General features: G+C 38.9%; 1 protein-coding gene across 4 annotated transcripts in view; it reads right to left on the reverse strand.

Moving 5' to 3' along the window:
- Positions 1-313: 313 nt before the first annotated feature.
- The window catches only part of GSK3B (glycogen synthase kinase 3 beta), a 279430-nt gene continuing 259788 nt past the window's right edge, over positions 314-19955 (reverse strand). For 2 of the 4 annotated variants that reach the window (XM_043990488.1, XM_043990491.1), the window contains 2 exons: positions 13581-13716; positions 314-6123 (listed from right to left, as the gene is read on the reverse strand). In XM_043990488.1, coding sequence (XP_043846423.1) covers positions 13616-13716 — 101 coding nt within the window. In that variant the 3' untranslated portion in view covers positions 314-6123; positions 13581-13615. The remainder of the gene's footprint in view (positions 6124-13580; positions 13717-19955) is intronic. The other 2 variants (XM_043990490.1, XM_043990492.1) reach the window with 1 other exon arrangement.

Consider the following 19955-nt stretch of genomic DNA (forward strand, 5'->3'; position numbering starts at 1 on the left):
CTGCTGGAAATCCAATTTACCCCACCTACTCATTTAAACTGTGCCTGCATATAAACAGCTATTGGCATAAGTAAATAACAGCATATAAACAGCTATTGGCATAAGTAAATAACAAGGAAGAGCACATTTAATCCCAGGCTGCTAGTGCCTTTCAGTGAAGAGGAGTACCAAAGTGGTAGTGAGGTATCTTTTAAAGTTTCAGCAAGGTGGGTAAACGCAGATGCCACAGAAAATGATTTTGTATTATCAGTAGTCAGTTTTGGGGGGTCAGGGGAAGAGGAAGTTTGAAAAAAAAAAGAGAAACCAGCCTCCGTCCAATATAAATTTGTTTTATTGAAGCAGTGAAGTCACATATGACCTTGCATCTAGATTTTAGGATGGTCACAGAATTGGCCACAGGAGCCAGCCCTGAAAACGATGTTTTCTGGTTTTTTGTTTTGTTTTTTTTTTTGCACTAATAGACATATTGTGTTTACATACAGCATCCAGGATTGGAAATCACCAGACTCAAACACAGCATGTGTTGATTTATTGGGAGGTACAGCCTCACTGGAAATGGTGTTCATATATATAGTCTGCAAATTACCACCCAGTAACATTATCATTGGGATGAAGCTTTAAAAAAATAAAAGAACAGTTACCCCAAGACCAAGAGCACAATGTTCAATGCTGGCAGTTTACAATTTGTCATTTGTCCCTTTAACCGGACTCTTTTTTCAAAAGCAGTTTGCTGAAATCCTTTTTTTCATCAAACCCAATAACACTAAATATAAGCTGTACCCCTTGGACAAGGCAATGGAATAACAGTTTATTTGGAGGGGAAAAGAGAGAAAACACATCTACATCTTGATTTTTGTAACAAAGATTCATATTTCATTAATTTAGGGAAAGGAGAAGGTAATGGCAGTTAACAGAGCAGTGGCAAATTAGAAAGGACAAAGAAAGAGGGCTGGAAACTGAAATAAAGACCACACACTTCTGAATTTGAATTTCATTTCCAGGCTAACCTACTTTTTATTTAATGCAAATTACAGTACCAGTTAACTATTTCCAAACTGAGTCACACAGAACAAAATGTATTTACAAGGGAATGGGGGAAGGAAAAAAAAAAACATTAAGCATACTGTCCACAAAAAAGTATATATTTAAATGAAAAAAAAAATTCAGTCACAGAGGCATTCAAGTAGTAATAATGTTATACAGGTTTTGCTTTTCCTTTAAATCAAGACAGATTTGCACAAGTGTTTGCAATAGTTTGTATACAACCCACAGTCCTTTATATATATATATATATATATATTTATATATATTTAGATTTCTGTTTCTAATATGGAAGTGGTCACGCTAATCGGTGTGTGTACAGGCCCAAGTGATCCATCGGCAACACATTTATAAATGCAAATTTTACAGGCAAGCACATTTTCATACATCTATCTGCATCTCCCTGTAGACAGATATATAAAAAAGTTTAGAATGAATTAACACAAGGAAGCTACTTCTTAAGCTAACCCCTTATGCATGGTTTGTCATTTTGTTTTTATTGCAGAGGTGCAAAATGGAGCGACAAACTTGAATGAAATTGGGCACAACCCCTGTGAAAATAATCTGAACCCCAGGGATTACTTTTCAAAGCTTCAGAAAGGCAGGCCCTGGTCTGGTTACTTGTCTGTGCTTCTAAGTTGTCTGTTTTTACCTTCAATGGCTCAGGTTTCTACCAGAAAAGACTAAAATACTGGTAAAGGATGCTTGGTTTTTGTGTATGGGGGAAAAAGTTTGGCTCCATCAAGATTTAGACCTTTGCTAATTGTGAACTGTAGGAACCCAATGCAATTGTTTTCTGAAAACAAATGTGAACTACTGGGGATCTAGCATTGGCCAAACTTTTTGTTTTTTGTGGTTTTTTTTTTTGGGATGTCCAAAGTTAGACTCTTCAAAAGGAAATGGCAAGAAATTTTAAACATAATAATACCAGTGTCTTGATATCCACAGGGTAAGAGAATATAGTTCTCTCAGAAACCTTTGCATTAGTGCAGACAAAATGACTGGTCAGCCATACTTTGCTAAAAACAAATCAAAAATATTTTTTAAAAAATCGAGTGGACTGTTAACAAAACAAAACAAATTACATCACTGTCACGTCACCAGAAAAAAAAAGGTGCCGTCTTTTGCCTTGCTGGAATGAACAACAAGATGTGTCAAAAATAGCAACCTTTGGTTTGGTAAAGTTTTTTTTTTTTTCTTCTCTTCAAGACATCATATGTGGAATACTTGGAGGCAAAACATAAATGATTGTGATTTTTTTCCTTGTTTAAAAAAAAAGCCTTTGTGCTGGGCACATAATAAAAATTAAACTGATTTTAATTAAGAATTTATAAATGACATTTCATTGGAAGGGGTGAGAGTGGCAAGAAGGGAGCAAGCTAAGAGTTCTTGTTAAAACAACAGTATTTTAACTGGAATGGTCCTACATATTGTAGTCACCAGTAATTATGACATTCTGAACCATTTTTTGTCAAACTGTGGTCCTACGAAGAACATTTTTGACTCATAAATCAAATTCTCTCTCGGGGGGAGGGGACGGGAAGAAGGAAGGAAGGAAAGAAGGAAGGAAGGAAGCAAGGAAGGAAGGAAGGAAAAGAGAGGGAGAAAATGAACCTAAAGGAAGGCTCCCAGAACCTGCTGTTTACAAGACCCCTGGATGTAGGGCTTGGGGAAAGACGAGCAAAATCTAATCTAGCTGATCCCTGCCCCAGCTTGAGGACAACTTGGTGCTGGGTGGGTGATGCGTGAAATAATGAAACCCGGTCACTGCTACTGGGGAGGAAACCAACATTCAGAGCCAAAACAAATTCAGGGTGTGAGTAAAATGAGTTCAAACATGGTTTCCTCTCTTTCCACTACTAAGCATGGTATCACTGAAACCTTAACAGCACTCAGAACAGCTGTGGGAAGGGCTAAATGCTGCTTTGTGAAACATCAGTTAAAAGAGGGAATGGGGACATAGAAAAGGGAAACAAAATTATAAAACAAAACAAAACAAAAAACAAAACCAAAAACGAACCATGGAAGCGAAGGCACTCCAAACTATATAGATACACTATACATTGCTAGAGTTATTGTTACAATAATACAGGCCGGTACCTACTGTACAGAGTTAAAACTATATGGCTTTAAAAAGCTCGTCTACATTTTGTCTGATTATTAAACAGAATCACTGCCCTGAACAGTAACTTTTTGCTCATTAATAACAGTTCCTGGGTCCACATATTTACATACAAAACAATAAAACTTAAATTTAAAAACATCAAAAGAAAATATAATGTACAAGCTTGAATTTGGTGAGGAGCTTTTTATTATTATTATTATTATTTACAAAAAAGATATTCAGAGACCTGGATCTCACTTGTATAAAAGAGTTCTGTGATCCTGTCATGATCCTTGAGAAAGTAAAATCATCGGACCTCAGCCCTCACACACACAAAACAAAATAAAAATGAGAGAAAAGCGCTTACATTTCCCTCTCTCTTCTTCTTCCTCCTCCCATCCTTAGGGAAAAAAAGACACAAAGTGTTTCCTGATATAAGCAGTGATTTTGTGGACTTTGGAAAATACCATCCAAGTCCAGAGTAATGTCTGTCTCCAAATCTGTGGCTGGGCATAATCTTAAAGCACATCAATTATTAGTCACTAACCTGCCTTTGAAATCTTCTATAAATTCTTATGGGAAACTTATTGTCAAAGCCCTGGTTCCCTTTAGGGGATTCTGCTAGCAAGTTTCATGAATTCAGACTTCTTTCAGATTCTAATTATTTATACTAGTTAATCAAAACTGAGAAAATTTGGGAGGGCTTTTTGTGTGTGTGCGTTTTTCTTTCTTGTACTATGATATACCCAGAGCTTTCAAACACCCTAAAGAACATTGCTGAATGAGTGAAAACCAAGACGACTCATAGTTTTCTTTCTGGGTATCAGTTGATCGTGGCAGGAAGCAGCCATCTCTCAGACACCCTATTTGTCAAACAGCAGGGCAGCAGAGATGTCAGTGCCCATTTCTGGGACTACTAAGAGACTAATCTTCCAAATGGGTCGGAAGGTGAGACATTCAAATCCCTACATGACTTACTCTAGCAATGAGGAGGGCAAGGGCAAGTTGAATGCTCAGAGAGACCAGCTTCAACTCTTCTCGCTTCCTAGCAGTAACTCTGTAGCCAGCCCTGCTGCTGCTAGTTTATCCTTGGAAGGTGTCTGAGGAAGGGTAGGCAGGAGGGAAGGGGCCATCACTTAAAATGATCTTTAAATGTAAAATACAACTGATTGTGCCTTAAAGAGTCATAGGTCAAGTAATGGCCCATAAGCACCAAGGTGACTAAGGTTCATTTCAGTGGGTATATAAGGCCCACATGGATACCAAACTCACGAGTATAAAACAGACCAGTTCTGAAAAGACTATTTCTACATTGCAAATATAATCCATCCACCCTCCTGGCTTTCCAAGGAATATTGCTTTTACTTCAAAAACAGACACTTTGATTCTGACATCATTCACCGATACAGAAAGAAAACAGAACAAGATACTTAACTGGAAAAAAAAAAAGCATTCTTCTCATGCTCCAATCAGACAATTTTGCTATTGTAGACAAAAAAATAAAAAAGCAGTATTGAATATATGTATACATGTATATATATAATATATATACACACACATTTATATAATCAGCTTTCCTATAAGTCAGCAGGTACAAGTACTTTTTATATAATTTTGATGCCTAGTTTATTAATATTTTTACCATTTTAATATCATAATGGCATATCTGACATGCATCAATAAATAAAATAAAAAAGCATGAGGTTAAAAAAGGATGAAATTAAATATAGATTCTAGATTTGGATTTAAAATTAGAACTATGTATAGAATGTGGCAATTTGCAAGCTCAACTTTCAATAAAAAATTATGAAAAATAAACCAGTAGACTGTTACAGTTCACATTATAAACTATAGTGTCCTCTCATGGTGTATCTTTGCAAGGGAAGCAATTTCAGAGCAAAACCTGGAAAAATATATTCACAGTGGCCATTTGCCAAAGAGCCCCTCAGCTGTCCCCTTCCCGTAGGACACAGTTCATCACCTGCTTTTCTCTTCTGCAGACCAGAGCTGTTCACCTCTTTTTTTTTTCCCCTTAGCCTTTCTAGATCACTACTTGAAAGCTAGGCTGAGATTTGGTAGAGCCTTTAGTCAGCCAAACAAGCATCCTCTTGTATGGCTAATAGAGTTAAACTCTGGCTTGTTTCTTATCTAACAACTTTCTCTCATGTGTGACACTGTAGGTTTCTCTCACCCTGATGTAAGAGCAAAATAAAAAACAAATAAGCAAACCCCCTGAAAACATTCCATGTGTAGCTCCAAACTTGAAACTCGATTGCCTCCCTTGGTGATGGATGTGCCACATTTCATATTATATCTGTCACACCCACCCCAACATGCCAAAGGCAATTCTTCAAATACCCTAGGATATGGATTAATTTTACAAAGCAACACTGAAGCCCCCAATGGATTACACCTGCTAAGCTCCCAACCAAATTCAAGCTGTGCACTATGCCCATGTCTGACACTTTGACTGAAAAAAAGAAAAGAAAGTTCCCCAAAACTTCAGCACAGAATAGTTTTCTTCTTTTGTGGAAGGGGGCACGAGGCGAGAGTCCTGCTTTTAGAGTAGTACATAACAGCAAACTTTCCATTAAAAAAAAAAAAAAGATTGTCGCGGGAGTTATTTCATGTTCTATTGCTCCACTTGTCCCCTCCCCACGACCCCTCCCAGAACCCCTGGAAACCCCTCAAAGTGAGAATACAATGAAACTGGTTTGTATTTATAGATATTTTACAAGGTTAAATAAGAACAACAATAATAAAAAAATTGAACACTAAAATGAACAAGGTTTTTTTTTGTTTTTTGTTTTGTTTTTCTCTTTAATTTTCTTTCCCAACGTGACCAGTGTTGCTGAGTGAAACCCAAGTGGCCGGCGAGTTTTCCTGCACAGCTGGCTGTCTGGTGCTGGTTCAGGTGGAGTTGGAGGCTGAAGCGGATGCTGCATTATTGGTCTGTCCTCGGTCTCCTGCATTAGCATCTGCAATAAGAGTCCCCAAAAGAGAAAGCATGAGCAAAGCTGTTTGGAGAGAACTTTTAAACAGGCCTATGAGCCAGGTACTGGATCCTGCTTCAGAGACACATGCTGCCCCTGGGCTGCTCTGGTGAGGGGGAGGGGGTGGTAGTGAATCTCAATTCCCTATTCTTTTTTTTTTTTTTTTGGCAGGGCAATGAAGGTTAAGTGACTTGCCCAGGGTCACACAGCTACTAAGTGGATTTGAACTCAGGTCCTCCTGAATCCAGGGCCAGTGCTTTATCCACTGCGCTACCTAGCTGCCCCCACAATTCCCTATTCTTAGATTAGCCTGGTGATAAAAATGATTCTCAGTCTGCAGGTAGGGAAAGTGTCTCTGAGTAGCTGAATAGTTGAAACTTGGCAAATACCTGTGTCTCTGGGTCTCAGTTTCCTCAGCTATAAAATGAGGGGATTAGGCTAGATGGCTTCTGAATTCTCTGAGGTCTAAATCTATGATACTGCGATAAACTCAGGCTCGGAGTAATGAGCAGATCATCAACACTCACACTGAGTCCAGCTTATTTAAAATGAAGCAATAATGGGTGCATACCAAAACCTGTGGAAAGACGGGAAAGTTACAAAAACCACAACAACGACAAAAAACCCATGTGTAAGTGGGTAGAGATGTCTAAAAAACTGTGAGGGTCATCCATTGATAAGAGGAGGGAGCTCAGGTGAATGAGGCTCATCTGCTTGTTTTCCAAGTAGAGTCAGCTTTCAAGGGTTCATTTTAATTGGTGATAGGGACAACTCTCCTAACCGAAATCCACATTTCTCATACTCACTGAGTCAATGCAGTAGATGGCTTGGGACTAAGCTGACTTTGCATACCCATTTCAGGCACCTGACTGACCAGAAAACACAGGAGATTTCACATTTTTGTTTGTTTGTTTGTTTTGTTTTGTTTTTGTTTGTTGTTTTTTTTTAGTGAGGCAATTGGGATTAAGTGACTTGCCCAAGGTCACACAGCTAGTGTCAAGTGTCTGAGGCCGGATTTGAACTCAGGTCCTCCTGAATCCAGGGCCGGTGCTTTATCCACTGCGCCACCTAGCTGACCTCATGTTTTGTTTTGTTTTTTTTTAAAAGATCCAAGGAGCTAATTGCCTTCCCTGATATTAGAAACTTATGATTTTTAATCAGTGAAAATGCCATTACAGAAAAGGCATCAACATCTGCATTGCTGCTGCCTCCTAATGGTCATGGGGGCCTCTCCAACTGACTTGGAGCTGAACATTTCCTAAGTATTGTCTTTCCCTTTAGAATGTGAGCTCTGTGAAGGCAGGAGCCGTCTTGCTTTTTTCTATTTGTATGTCAGTGACTCTAGCAAGGCACTTTGTATATAGTAGGTGCATAATAAATGCTTCATTCATTCTTTTCCTCTGAACTACACTGTACTCTGGGCTTCCCTTTTCTGCACATTCTCATTATACCCTGCATTACAATCGTTTTCCACGTTTTATCTCCCCTAGTAGACTATAAGCTCTTCAAGGGTAAGAGCCGGACCATATTTGCCTTTGCATACATTACACCACTGGGCACAGTCACTTGAAAATAGTGTCAAATAAAGGTCTGAATTGAAAAAAAAAAAAGGTTTTTTTTTTTGGGGGGGGCAGGGCAATAAGGGTTAAATGACTTGTCCAGGGTCACATAGCTAGTAAGTGTCAAGTGTCTGAGGCCAGATTTGAACTCAGGTCCTCCTAAATCCAGGGCCGGTGCTTTATCCACTGAGCCACCTAGCCACCCCCGAAAAATATTTCAAAAGACAAAGCTGGACAACTGTGATACCCAAGATGCTTGACTAATTTTTGGAATTGTAAATGGTCTGTTTCTTTAGCATCTACTCCTGTTGTTACACTGACATCACACTTGAAGGTTTAAGAGCATGTTGCTGGCAACACTGAAAACTGTCCAAAGACAGACTATTTATGATTCCCTGAAGTTAGGAACAGAGGTGATGAAAGCTCCAGTGGTATCCAGGAAACTCTGGCAGGCAATTACCTTATACTTGTTTGTATTTTCCTAGGTTCTCCATTCCTGGTAGGAAATTTCTTTGTATGACAACAAAAGCTCCTAACACTATGAACAGTAAAATTTAACGTAATGGCTGACCCTCTACCCCGTGAGGAGGGGATAAAATGGGTCAAGAAGAAATACTGGTCAAGGCTGGAGGCTATTGGGACTTACTCACCAGACTCTCAACATCCAGGGGTCATTCTGCTTTCTGAGTTCTGACCTCTGCATAAAGACTGTGGTTGGTCCATGAGGTCATTTGGTAACATGGTGACCCTGGTACCCTGTTCTAACACAGGCAGTATCCCTAAGCCTCCTGCCTAATGACTTTAATTCCATCTCTCTTTGAGGGTGTACATGATTCTTGAGATCTGACAGCCACTTCATCTTTATTGTCAAAGTTCTTTTTGTTCCATGTTCTGAAGAAACCAAGTTGACACAGACTCTTCAAAGGAAGCTCTAGATACTCTGATCTTCTTCATACTCTAGTGATAAGTAGACCAGGATGCTGTGATGTCAGGACCAATTCATTAGGGTCAGAGAATCGATAGAATTGAATAGAGTTTTAACTATGGAGACCGTGGGGTATAGAGAAAAGAGCCCTGGCTTTGGATACTGAAGATCTGGCTCCAAATCCCGCCCCTGTCACTTAATACTTGTATGACTTCAGCCAAGTAACTTTACCTCTCTGGCCTCCAGTTTCCTAATCTGTTAAAGAGAGGGGGTTGATCCTTAGGGTTTCTTCTAATTTTAAAATCCTTAGCGGTGTGAAAAGGAGTTGATTCAATCAGAAGGTGCACAGCTTATTCCTAGGTTATATTTTATGCTGACAGAGGACTCCTTCCTTTAAGTCTGGGACATGAACACTCTTTGATGGTGAATGGATAACGAGGCCTACTATTTCATTTATCTACTTCATTATTTCAGGTAATGACTCTTGGACTTCCATGACCATATTCAGGCATGCCTTGGTTTCGTCTTTCCACTGAATTTGAGAATGATGCACTCTGTCCTACTTCGAGTAATTTTTCCACTGGTCTTTAGAGTTCCCTTCATCAAATGGCCTCTCTTCAATTACCTTCCTGAACACAGCTACCTAACGAGCTCTTTTCTAGTCCATTTCACAGTGATCCAGGCACAGTTTATGTTAAAATTAATGAAATCCTAGTACAGAGTTTCTAATTAAAGAACCACCTCAAAAAAGCTTGTTTTTTTTACAGTGGCAGTTCATGTTCTGGATAATAGTGTCAGTCTTTGGTTGGATGATGGATGTTAAACCTTTATATGTAGTAAGATACTAGGAATAAATCCACTTGGAAACTGATCCATTTGTAGGGAAGGACACAGCATGCAATAACAGTAATCCTACGTTAGACGCTCATCTAGAGCAATCCAATAAAGTGTTTTTTTGATTTTCAGAATAAAATATTTTGGAATGCCATTTGTAAATATTTCCTTACCTACCCTACACAGTTCCATGAGCGGTGTTATTTATTTATTTATTTTTTGCAGGGCAATGAGGGTTAATTGACTTGCCCAAGGTCACACAGCTAATAAGTATCAAATGTCTGAGGCCACATTTGAACTCAGGTCCTCCTGAGTCCAGGGCCTGTGCTCTATCCACTGAGCCACCTAGCTGCCCCTGAGCTGTGTCTTTCTTGAATACTTGACAAAAAGATTTATCGATTACTGGGAATTTAGCACACATGAACACAGTACCTGGTAACACTTTACCCTTTGTTCTTACCAGCTCCTTCTCTCACAAAATAAGCTTGTTTTATCTACATCAAATTTGCTTCTCATTCAAATCTTGCTCAGCTACAAATGCAATAAACATTCCTGTATGCTAGGAAGCACTGGCATGATTTGCTCCTCTGCCACACCAAGGGTATCTTACAGATTTTCTGACTTTGACTTGAAGTCAAACTTCAAGAACTCGCAGATAAAAGAGCTACATAGATGGGGTGAAAAAGTCTCTTCTCTCCTCAAGCTTTCCCAACAACATCCTACCCTCAATTGGAACGGAGAGCCTTGCTCTTTTCCTTTGTTCTAGTTTCTGATGAAGATGGGGCCCTTATTAGGAAGCCCAATTCATAACCAGTCTATGATATATGACCTTGGTCTCATCCCTTCCCTTCTTCTCCAGCAAACTGCTCCCATAATCATCCTCTTAACATTTATCTCTATCTACTGGTTCCTTCCTTGATGCCTATGAATGTGCTTTATCTCCCCATTCCTTAAAAACCTCCCCAGCCCATACCTTACCCTCAAGATATCCCTCTGTCCCTCCGACCTCTCCCAGTCACACTCTTAGAAGTTTTCTATATTCACAGCCTCTACTTCTCAACAATGTGCAATCTGGCTTCTGACTTGGGCCCTTGAGTGAAATGCTCTTTCCAAAGGCACCGATGATTTTTTAATGGCCAAATACTATGGCCTTTTCTCAGTTCTTACCCTCCTGAATGTTCTCATGCATGGGTGTTTAAGATGCTGCTCATTCTTGGTTCTCCTGTCTGACCCCTCCTAGGCTTCCTCTGCTGGGCCATACACCCTCTCAACTATGGTTGTCATACAGACATTGTCCTGTGCTCTCTTCTCTTTCTGGAATTGCTTTCAGTGCTCTCATCAACTCCTATGGGTTTAATAATAATTTTTATGCTGATAAGCCCTGGTCTTTTCTCCTGACCTCTGGTCCCATTGCCTCTTAGATATTTCAAAGATGACACTAGATGTTATTCAGGTTGGCGACCTTAGCATTATCCTTTCCAATCAGCCACCAAATCTCATCATTCCTAAATGAATACTACTTCTAGCATCTGTTCCTCTCTTTCCATTTACACAGACACCACCCTAGTGCAGGTCCTTATCACCTTTTGCCACAGCCTCCTCATTGATCCCTAGGACAAGACTTGTCCTGGCTCTAATCCATTTTCAACACAGCTGCCGCAGCTGATTCTATAAAGAGCAGATTTGATGATGCCACCCCCCCTACTCAAACTTCAGTGGTTCCCTATTACTTCCAAGATTAAATGTAAACTCCCATTTGAAATGTAAAACCCTTCACACAAAGGTCTGATCCCAGCATCCCACTCCCTTTCCACACTACAGGCCAGTCTGTCTTTCTCTTTGTCAGATATGGCACTCTCTGCTCTCCATGTCTTTGCACTGGTCATCCCCCTTCTATTTCCTCTTACTGCATCTCCCACCCCAATCTGCCCTATACTCTCTACCTTTTCCTCACCTCCACATCCCTAGGTCCTTTCAAGTCATAGCTCAAGTGCCTTTTTTTTTTTAAAACACGGTTTTCCTTGATTTTCCCCAGCTGTTACAGCCCTCTCCATTCTCTAGTACACGCTTGTGTGTATGTGTCTAGGTATATATGTATTTATATGTACATATTGTCTTCTCTCTAAAGAGCAATTATAAGCTCTTAGGAAGCAGGATCTGTTTGTTTTTGCTTTTGTGTCCCCAATGTCTAGAACAGCTCCTGGCATGAAGCATGTGCTAATAAAGACTGACTTGCCGATTGGTTGGTTGATGTGTTTTTTTATGTGCTAAAGCAGACTTTCATTTAGGGCTTAAATTAGAAGTAAAACCTATGCTATTCAATATGATCACAAAGCTCACCATCTCCATAAATTAAGACCATTAGTTTTAGGCTAAGAAGAATTGATGATAAGAGCATCATTTTATATTTTTAAGTCTACGTGCACTAAAGTACCTGTATATTTTGCACAGAGGGTTACAAACTGCTCTGGGAAGAATTCCAGTTATTATCTAATTTACTTGGTTCAAAACTAGTCTTTAATAAACAGTTCCCCTTCTTTGTATGAGGCTAAAGAAGGCTTCAAGTTGCTCATTTTGGGGGGTACATGACACCACTGTTCCCCAGAGAAAACAGGAAAAAATAAATTAAATTAACTCTGTAGGTGAGAACATCTTTAGTGGCACAGAACTAATGATAAAACAGATATTAAAGCCTCCAAATACAAACCCCTTCTATCCCAAGTTTTTTATATGCATACACAAACACATATATGTATTATGTATATACACATATAGGGATCATAGATTTAAAGCTGGAAAGAGGCTCAGAAGCCATCTAGTCCAGCCCCCTCATATTACAGATGAGGAAACAGGCCCAGGGAGGTTAATATCCATATTCTCATACACATTCACCAAGACAAGGAACACTGGATTTGAATTCAGAAAATAGGGGCCTGAATCTCAGCTCTGCTACTTACTATCTGGGGGATGTTGGGCAACTCATTTAACCTTTCTGGGCCTCAGTTCATCAGTAACACCCATTCCCTCTTGTTCCCTTTCCTGATCTTGGGGGACTGTCTGAGAGCCTATGGAAGGAAGAAGGGCTGGGGCAAGACTCACCAATGCTAGGAGCACCCTTCCTCCCAAGCTTTCCTCCTTCCCTTGGACTGCCTGACTGCTCACGGGGCTTGAATGAGATGGGAGTCAGTAACTCTATTCCTTCTGATGAGAGATAAGACCATGGGCCTTAACATCTATCCTGCCTCTATACCTTGCAATCCCTTCCAGTCAAGAAAACTTGGGTTCAAGTGACACCTCTGGGTGACCCTAAGTAATTCACTTAACTTCTTACTGCTCCAGACAACCCTAAGGCTCTAAGATGCAGAACAGGTGTCGACTTTCATAAGGGGAGGGAAATTCCTCACTTGGGAGTTTTCTATACCAATGAAATCACACGTCCAGTTCCTATCCCTCTTTCTGGAATTTTAAAGTTAGGCAACTTCACAAATACATACAGACAGGAGACAAACATAGAGTTACATGAGAGCTCTAAGACACACATACTCCTTCCACACACACATCAGAATAGGCAGATGGAAAAGCCCTGTACCCACAATGAACACAAAAATAACATAACAAACAGTTAATGATTAGCAGTGAGGATTAAGATACTATGTTAATCATTATGGGCCCCATCCTTGCTCTTAAGGAGCTTATAATCCAATAGGGAAGATATAAACATGTGGAACGTTAAATACTGGCACAAAGAGAGAAACAACTTTTCAACATCTACCTCATTAGCCAATTATGGTGGTCACATGGGGCAATGTATGTAAAATATTTTGTTAATATAAATCTGTGTGTGTGTGTGTGTGTGTGTGTGTGTGTGTGTGCGCGCGTGCGTGCATGTGTTTAAGAGAAGCAGTACAGTAAACAGATTGAGCCCTGGAAACCTTAGATTCAAATCAAGGCTCTGCTACGTATGACCTGTGGGCAAGTCACTTAACTTCTGAGAGCCTCAGTTTCCTCACCTGTACAATGGGTATGCTACTACTCATGCTTCCTATTACACATGGTGACTGTGAGAAAAATAGTTTGTAAACTGTGAAAAGTACTATAGAAATAGGAGCGATTATCATTATTACCAAAGGATACACAATGACCGAAGAGATGGCAAGAGCTAAATGCTCTCAGTGAGGTTCAAGTCACCAGGTCCAAAAGTACATTCCAGGGCACTGAAAGAACTTGCAGATGTGACTGATGGATTGTTGTTGGTGATTTCTGAAAAATTGTGGAGAATGGAAGAGGGTCTTCAGGAATAGAGGCAGGCATAATGTACCACTTTTCAGAAAGGGGAAGAATATGGACTAGATTCTTCTAGGCCAGTGTGAGTTTGACTTTGGTTCTTGGCAAAATTCTAGAGTGCTCTAGTACAGGGATGGCACTGCTCTGAAAGGTCTGGCTACCATGTGGGACAGCGTATAAGGACAGGGTGGGATTAAGGGCTCATTCTAATCAGATACAATTTTAAGGGGTAAGTGTAAGACTCTAATATTAAAAAAATTATCTGCACCTGGGCAGGACAAGGCAGATGTGGCTAAATGATTTATGTGAACAGAATGTGGGGATTATAGTGAACTGTAAATTCAAAGACAAATAAATTATCAAGGTAACATAGCATCCAAAAATGAGTATGAAATTCCATTAAAATAAGTATCATTAAGAATAAGAGATGTGAGAGGCTCATGATACTCTGCCCTAGCCTGAACACACCTCTGCTGTCAGGCAAGTGCTCGGTTTTGTTTTGTTTTGTTTTTTGGTGGGGCAATGGGGGTTAAGTGACTTGCCCAGGGTCACACAGCTAGTAAGTGTCAAGTGTCTGAGGCCAGATTTGAACTCAGGTACTCCTGAATCCAGGGCTGGTGCTTTATCCACTGTGCCACCAAGCTGCTCCCAAGTGCACGTTTTAAGAAAAATGTCAACATGGTAGAGTTTATATAAAAAAGAATACCAGGATGGTGAGGGAATTACAAACCATGCTGTGGAAGTACTAGTTGAGAGCTATGTGAATATTTAGCCTGGAAAAGGGAAGACTTGGGGGAAATGTGATAGCTGTCTTCAAATATGTGAAGGGTTGTCTTGTGGAAAAGGGAATTAACTTGTTCTGCTTGGTCCTAGGAGATAACTAAGAAGTTATATGGAAATGGATTTCAGTAAATTGTACTGAAACAAACAAACAAACAAAAAACTATCTACAAATAAGAGCTGATTAGAAGTGGAATGGTGGACCTCAAGATAGCATGTTCTCATTTTGGAGATCTTAGAGGAGATTTCTACTTCAGTCAGATGATGAGAAGTCTCTTCCAATTCTAGGATTTTATGATTAATTGCTAAAGGAATCATATAGACAATGAATACTAAAGGAGGTCAGAAGAGGGAGAAGGATCACTGTAGGCTAGAGTGGCTTGGAAAGGCTTTATGGAAAAAGAGAGATTTGAGCTCGAAGGATGAACAGACCATAAACCCACATGCAAATAAACAGATGCAGACAATGGCAAACAGGTAGGTGCACACTCCTTGTTGACTGTCTACAGGCTTTCATCTAGTCCTTTCAATGTTGTTTTGTCAGCTTAAACAGAGCTGGTCCTATATTTGAGTTCATATTACCCTGAGTGCTTGCAGAAGAGTTGATGATTCCTTTTCTCTGCCTACCCCCCCTTTTGGGGGCATACCTAGACACAGACATATTTTAATGTTCACTGCGGAAATGGGAGTAAAATGAGTCAGAGTTTCTGTGAGAGAGGCCCCAAGATTGAATCCATGCCACATGAGCCCAGAGGGGTCAGTTACAAAAGAGAGTTAAAAGTTGATTTCTCCTTTTATATGTGTGAAGAAATGTCACATGGCTTTTCCCCAAGTGAATGATTAGCCCCTTAAGTGGCCCACTTATCCCTCCCTCCATCTCTGGCCTATCAGGTGGTTATGTGCTTACGTGGGACTATAATGCTCCCCAGTACAACAGTCTTAGAAGTTTTCCCTTGAAAAACTTAGAAGGCCTATCCTACTAGCAGGGCAGATTACTCTTCTCCTTAGATTTGATCTATCACACTTTCCCATCTGGTTACTTCTTTAGGCTTATTGTCTCTTCAGAAAACCATGTTACCCCCTCATTTTACCTCATATTATTGTGACTTCTCACTTCTTCAAGTACTTAAACTTTTCAGACTTTTGCTAGTACTTTAGGTACCTCTTCCCCCATCACTGCCAAAGGAGAAATTTTTATTTAAAAATTTTTTTCAAAGGAGAACTTTTAAGAGTCATATAGCCCTTATCTTTGTTGGGATACCTGGGCATCCCTCCCCAGGGAGCTCTACAGTTTCTCAGACTTACAGTACTATCCTGGATCATACAGATGCACAACTCTGTAGCAACTTAGTGTTGCTACAGAGTCCAGTAACCCTCTGATTTGGTAGATGCCAGCTTTCACCAACATATACATTACAGTACAATTCAAATACAATTCTAGTTTGCTCTGGTGTTTTGCCAATCCTCCTTTTTTTCCTCGTCTCCATCTCTTTTCTATTGCTAGCCTCCTTTTCTGAGGGGCTATGTAATTACATTGTCCTCCCCTCAGTGTTTTAGTGTATGTGAGTGTGTGTGTGTGTGTGTTTGTGTCTGTTTCAAACATTCCATCCATTTGTGTTTTTTCATCTGACTCTTTTTCCTTAATACACATGGTTCCCTAGTGGGGCACTCTAGATGCACAGGCTTCTCTCCAAGGCATGGAGGTCATGTCAGTATGTAGTCTCTTTCTCTCTGTTTCTTGGAATTACTTTTCTCATGCTAGTTCTCGAGTCTTTATTTAGCCCTCAAGAATTCTTGGTTCTCCCTCCTTGAGCTTTTACTATATGAACCAAGCAACCAGACAATAATTAATATTTATTAATGGCCATAATGTGTAGAGGTTATCAGTGATTCACAAAACAATGAACAAGAAGAAAAAGAAGTTACATACTGGACTGCCAATTGGGGAATGATAGAATGGAGCCTTGTGAATAACTAAGGTTAAGTGGGCCCTCTTCTCTGAAGGGAATGGTTGTATTAGATTACTTTGAAGGGAATGTACTTGGAAAGGAAGTGAGGTTGTACTCAGGCTGAAGTAAATGGTCCAATCAGGTAATAATGGTTTTTCAAGGGAAACTAATACACAGTTGGTGGAACTCTGAACATTTCCCAACCATTGTGGAAAGGTTTTTGGAACCCTATTAACTAAGAAAGTGATTGTAGGTCCACATCCTTTGATGCAGAGAGCTTACTGCTAGGCATTTACAACAAGGAGCAGATATAAATGATAAGAACAAAGGTCCCTACATAGCAAAATATTTATAACAGTGCCTTTTTTTTTTTTAAAGCAAAGACTTGTAAACAAAGTAGATGCCCGCCAACTGGGGAATGGTTAAACACTATGTATTGCAGGAATACAATAGAATATTATTACACTGAAAGAAACAATGAATATGGAGAAGTATGGGAAGATTTTTCTGAAATGATGCAGAGCAGATAGAACCACAATGACTACAATAACGTAAATGGATAAAACAGCAATAAGATCATCACACAGAACACTGTAAAATTAAAATCACCTAAAGAGACATGAAAATACGCCTTCCTTTCTTTACAGAGTGATGGCGGGGGTGGTGATGGTTGTGTAACACTACAAATAATTTTGGGCTTGGCCAATGAGTTGGTTAGTTTTGCTGAACTGATTCCCTTCTCCCCTTTTGCTATTCTTTGTTATAAAGGAATGATCTCTGGGAACAGAAGGGGGCAAGGAACATATTGGCAAATGAAGGTGACATTAAAACAAAAGATGCCAATAGAATTTAAATGTAAAAAGATGGGTCTTTGTTTCAGGGAGAAATTTGCAGTCATTAAAGCACTGTATAATTTCCCACAAGACTGTTCAGATTCTATAAACTATCAAGTACTTAATACTATCTGTGTGGATAGTTGGGCTAAAACTTCTTGACATATAAACGCATGTAAACCATGTATCAGTAATTTTTGCCTTTCACTGCTTAAGATTTTGCTGTGCTATTCACTGGATGTTATTTAATTTCAATTAATTTCCATTGAAATTTTCTGTATATTTGTTCATTTAGTAAAGTTTAAGGACACATTAGTCATGTTATTTAGTGTCAAAGGAAAGAAACTTGAAGATATATTTTAAAAGTTTATTGGAATAATATTTATACCTGTGCATTAAAAAAAAAAGCAAAACAATGGACCTTTGTGATTCACGGTAAGGAGTTCCAGATGAAATTATTCTATTAATGAAGATCAATACATTCTCTTTAACTTTCTGTCTTAGTTAATTGTTTGGGGGTACCAAGAGGCTAAGTGATATTCTTCTGGTCACATTCTAGTTTGTCAGACATAGGCCTTACATGTACGTCTTTATGATTTCAAGGTCATATCTCTATTGACTATAATATAGCAAAACTCATTGAGAGGGGAAAATGAAACTATCATGAGTTTTTAGTGTGATAATGACAACAAAGTGACAAAGATCTAAGAAAACGATAAAAAAAATTTTTAAATTACTTTTATCAGAATAGAAATTCTCAGTGTATACTTACATATACCTACATTTTTTCCTTTAAGTATGTATATAAGCAAAATGTATAATGTATTTATGTATAGGACAGGACTTGGCCACCATTATTATTAAATAACAACTCACATTACAAATTGATTTATGATTATGAAATATTTTATATTATCTTACTTGATCCTCACAGCAACCTAATGAGTTTGTGTGAAGAGATGCATGTTTTACCATTTGTATTCTGAGACAATAAATGCTCACTGTAATTAACCCGAGTTTGGCTCCCTGTTTGTGATGTTTTTGCTTAAATCAAAGCTTCTTAAACTGTGGGTTGCAACCCCATATGGGGTTGCATAACTGAATGTTGGGGTTGTAAAAAACTTGGCAACAGTAAAAGGTTATGTATACTTATGGTAAATAGTAGAATTGCATTACACTAATACACAATTTATCCGACAATTCCCTAATCAATGGGTCTGACTTTGTTCACACACACACACACACACACACACACACACACACACACACACACACACACACACACACACATTTTAATCACAAAAAAGTACTGCAAGAACATTTGGGGATCTATGAGCACTTCTCCTTTCTGTCACTGACTTCCCTATATATACTTACATGCCTATATACTTAGTAGCAGTATTGCTGAGTCCAAGGGAATTAACAGTTGACAGACTTGTCTCACATAATTCCAAACTGTTTTCCAGAATGATTTGACCAATTTATAGTCAATAACAACCAGGTACTAGTGCATTTGCCTTCTCGCCAACCTTGTCAATTTCCATCTTTTATTACCTTTAAGGACAAGATTTCCTGACTCCAAGGCCAGTACTCTACCCTTTAAGCCATCCTGTAGGTATTTTGCCCCTGTTTTACAGATGAGGAAACTGGTTAAACCAGTTTAAATGACAGGGTCAAGGTTACACAAAGGTGTTAAGAATTGAACCAAGGTTGTCTGATTCCAAGTTGAGTATTCTTTCCATGCTGCCATTTCTCAGAAAGCTCTAGTTCTTGTGCTAAGCTAAAATTTGCCTCTTTGTGATGCCTATCCTTTAGTTTTATTCTTAAATTATGGAACCACACAGAAAAACTTACTCCCTTTATTATCTGTCTCATTTTCCCATCCTCCAAATATTTATATATTTCTATCATCCTAGTTCATAATATCAGATTTAGGGCTGGAAATGAACTGGAATCGAGGCTAGTGAATCCTTGAATCAAACTTTTAAGACAATTTTCATAATCAACTATTCAAATTAACTTTCTTTGGATGTCCTTTATACTTAACTAGTGTGATTGTGGCATCAAGAACAGAAGATAGTAATCTAAATATAGTCTGATCATTGTATAATATAGTCAGCTTTTTACTTCCTATGATTTAAATGTGATATTTTTTTTGGGGGGGAGACCAAGGAATGCTGTGTTTTTGGAAGCCACATCACACTGAGGATTCATATTGATGTTGTGTTTTTACATTAATTATTAGGAAAATCGGTCTCTTCCATCATGTATTACAATTTAAATTTAGTACTTTACATTTAACTACTTAACATTTATCTTTTGGTTTTAGTTTGGTGTTCTAGTCTTCTGTGACAGTGTTGAACCATACAAGTCTCATTCAAGAGATTAGCTATTCTTTTTTGGCTTGGTTTTATTTGTATAATTCATAAGCACTCCTTCAAAGTCACTGACAAAAACAAGGGCTTGAGGTGGGGCCAAGGACAGTCTTGTGGAATACTACCACAGTGTTCCTTTCAGGTGACTCAACAAATAATTAGCAATTTTTGTATATGGCTATTTGATCAGTTGCGAATCCACCTAATGGTACTATTATTTGGTCCATGTTTCACCATATTCACCATAGGATATAATGGAAAATGATATGTTTAAAAAC

The sequence above is a fragment of the Dromiciops gliroides genome, chromosome 3, assembly GCF_019393635.1.
Source record: "Dromiciops gliroides isolate mDroGli1 chromosome 3, mDroGli1.pri, whole genome shotgun sequence".
NCBI lineage: Eukaryota > Metazoa > Chordata > Mammalia > Microbiotheria > Microbiotheriidae > Dromiciops > Dromiciops gliroides.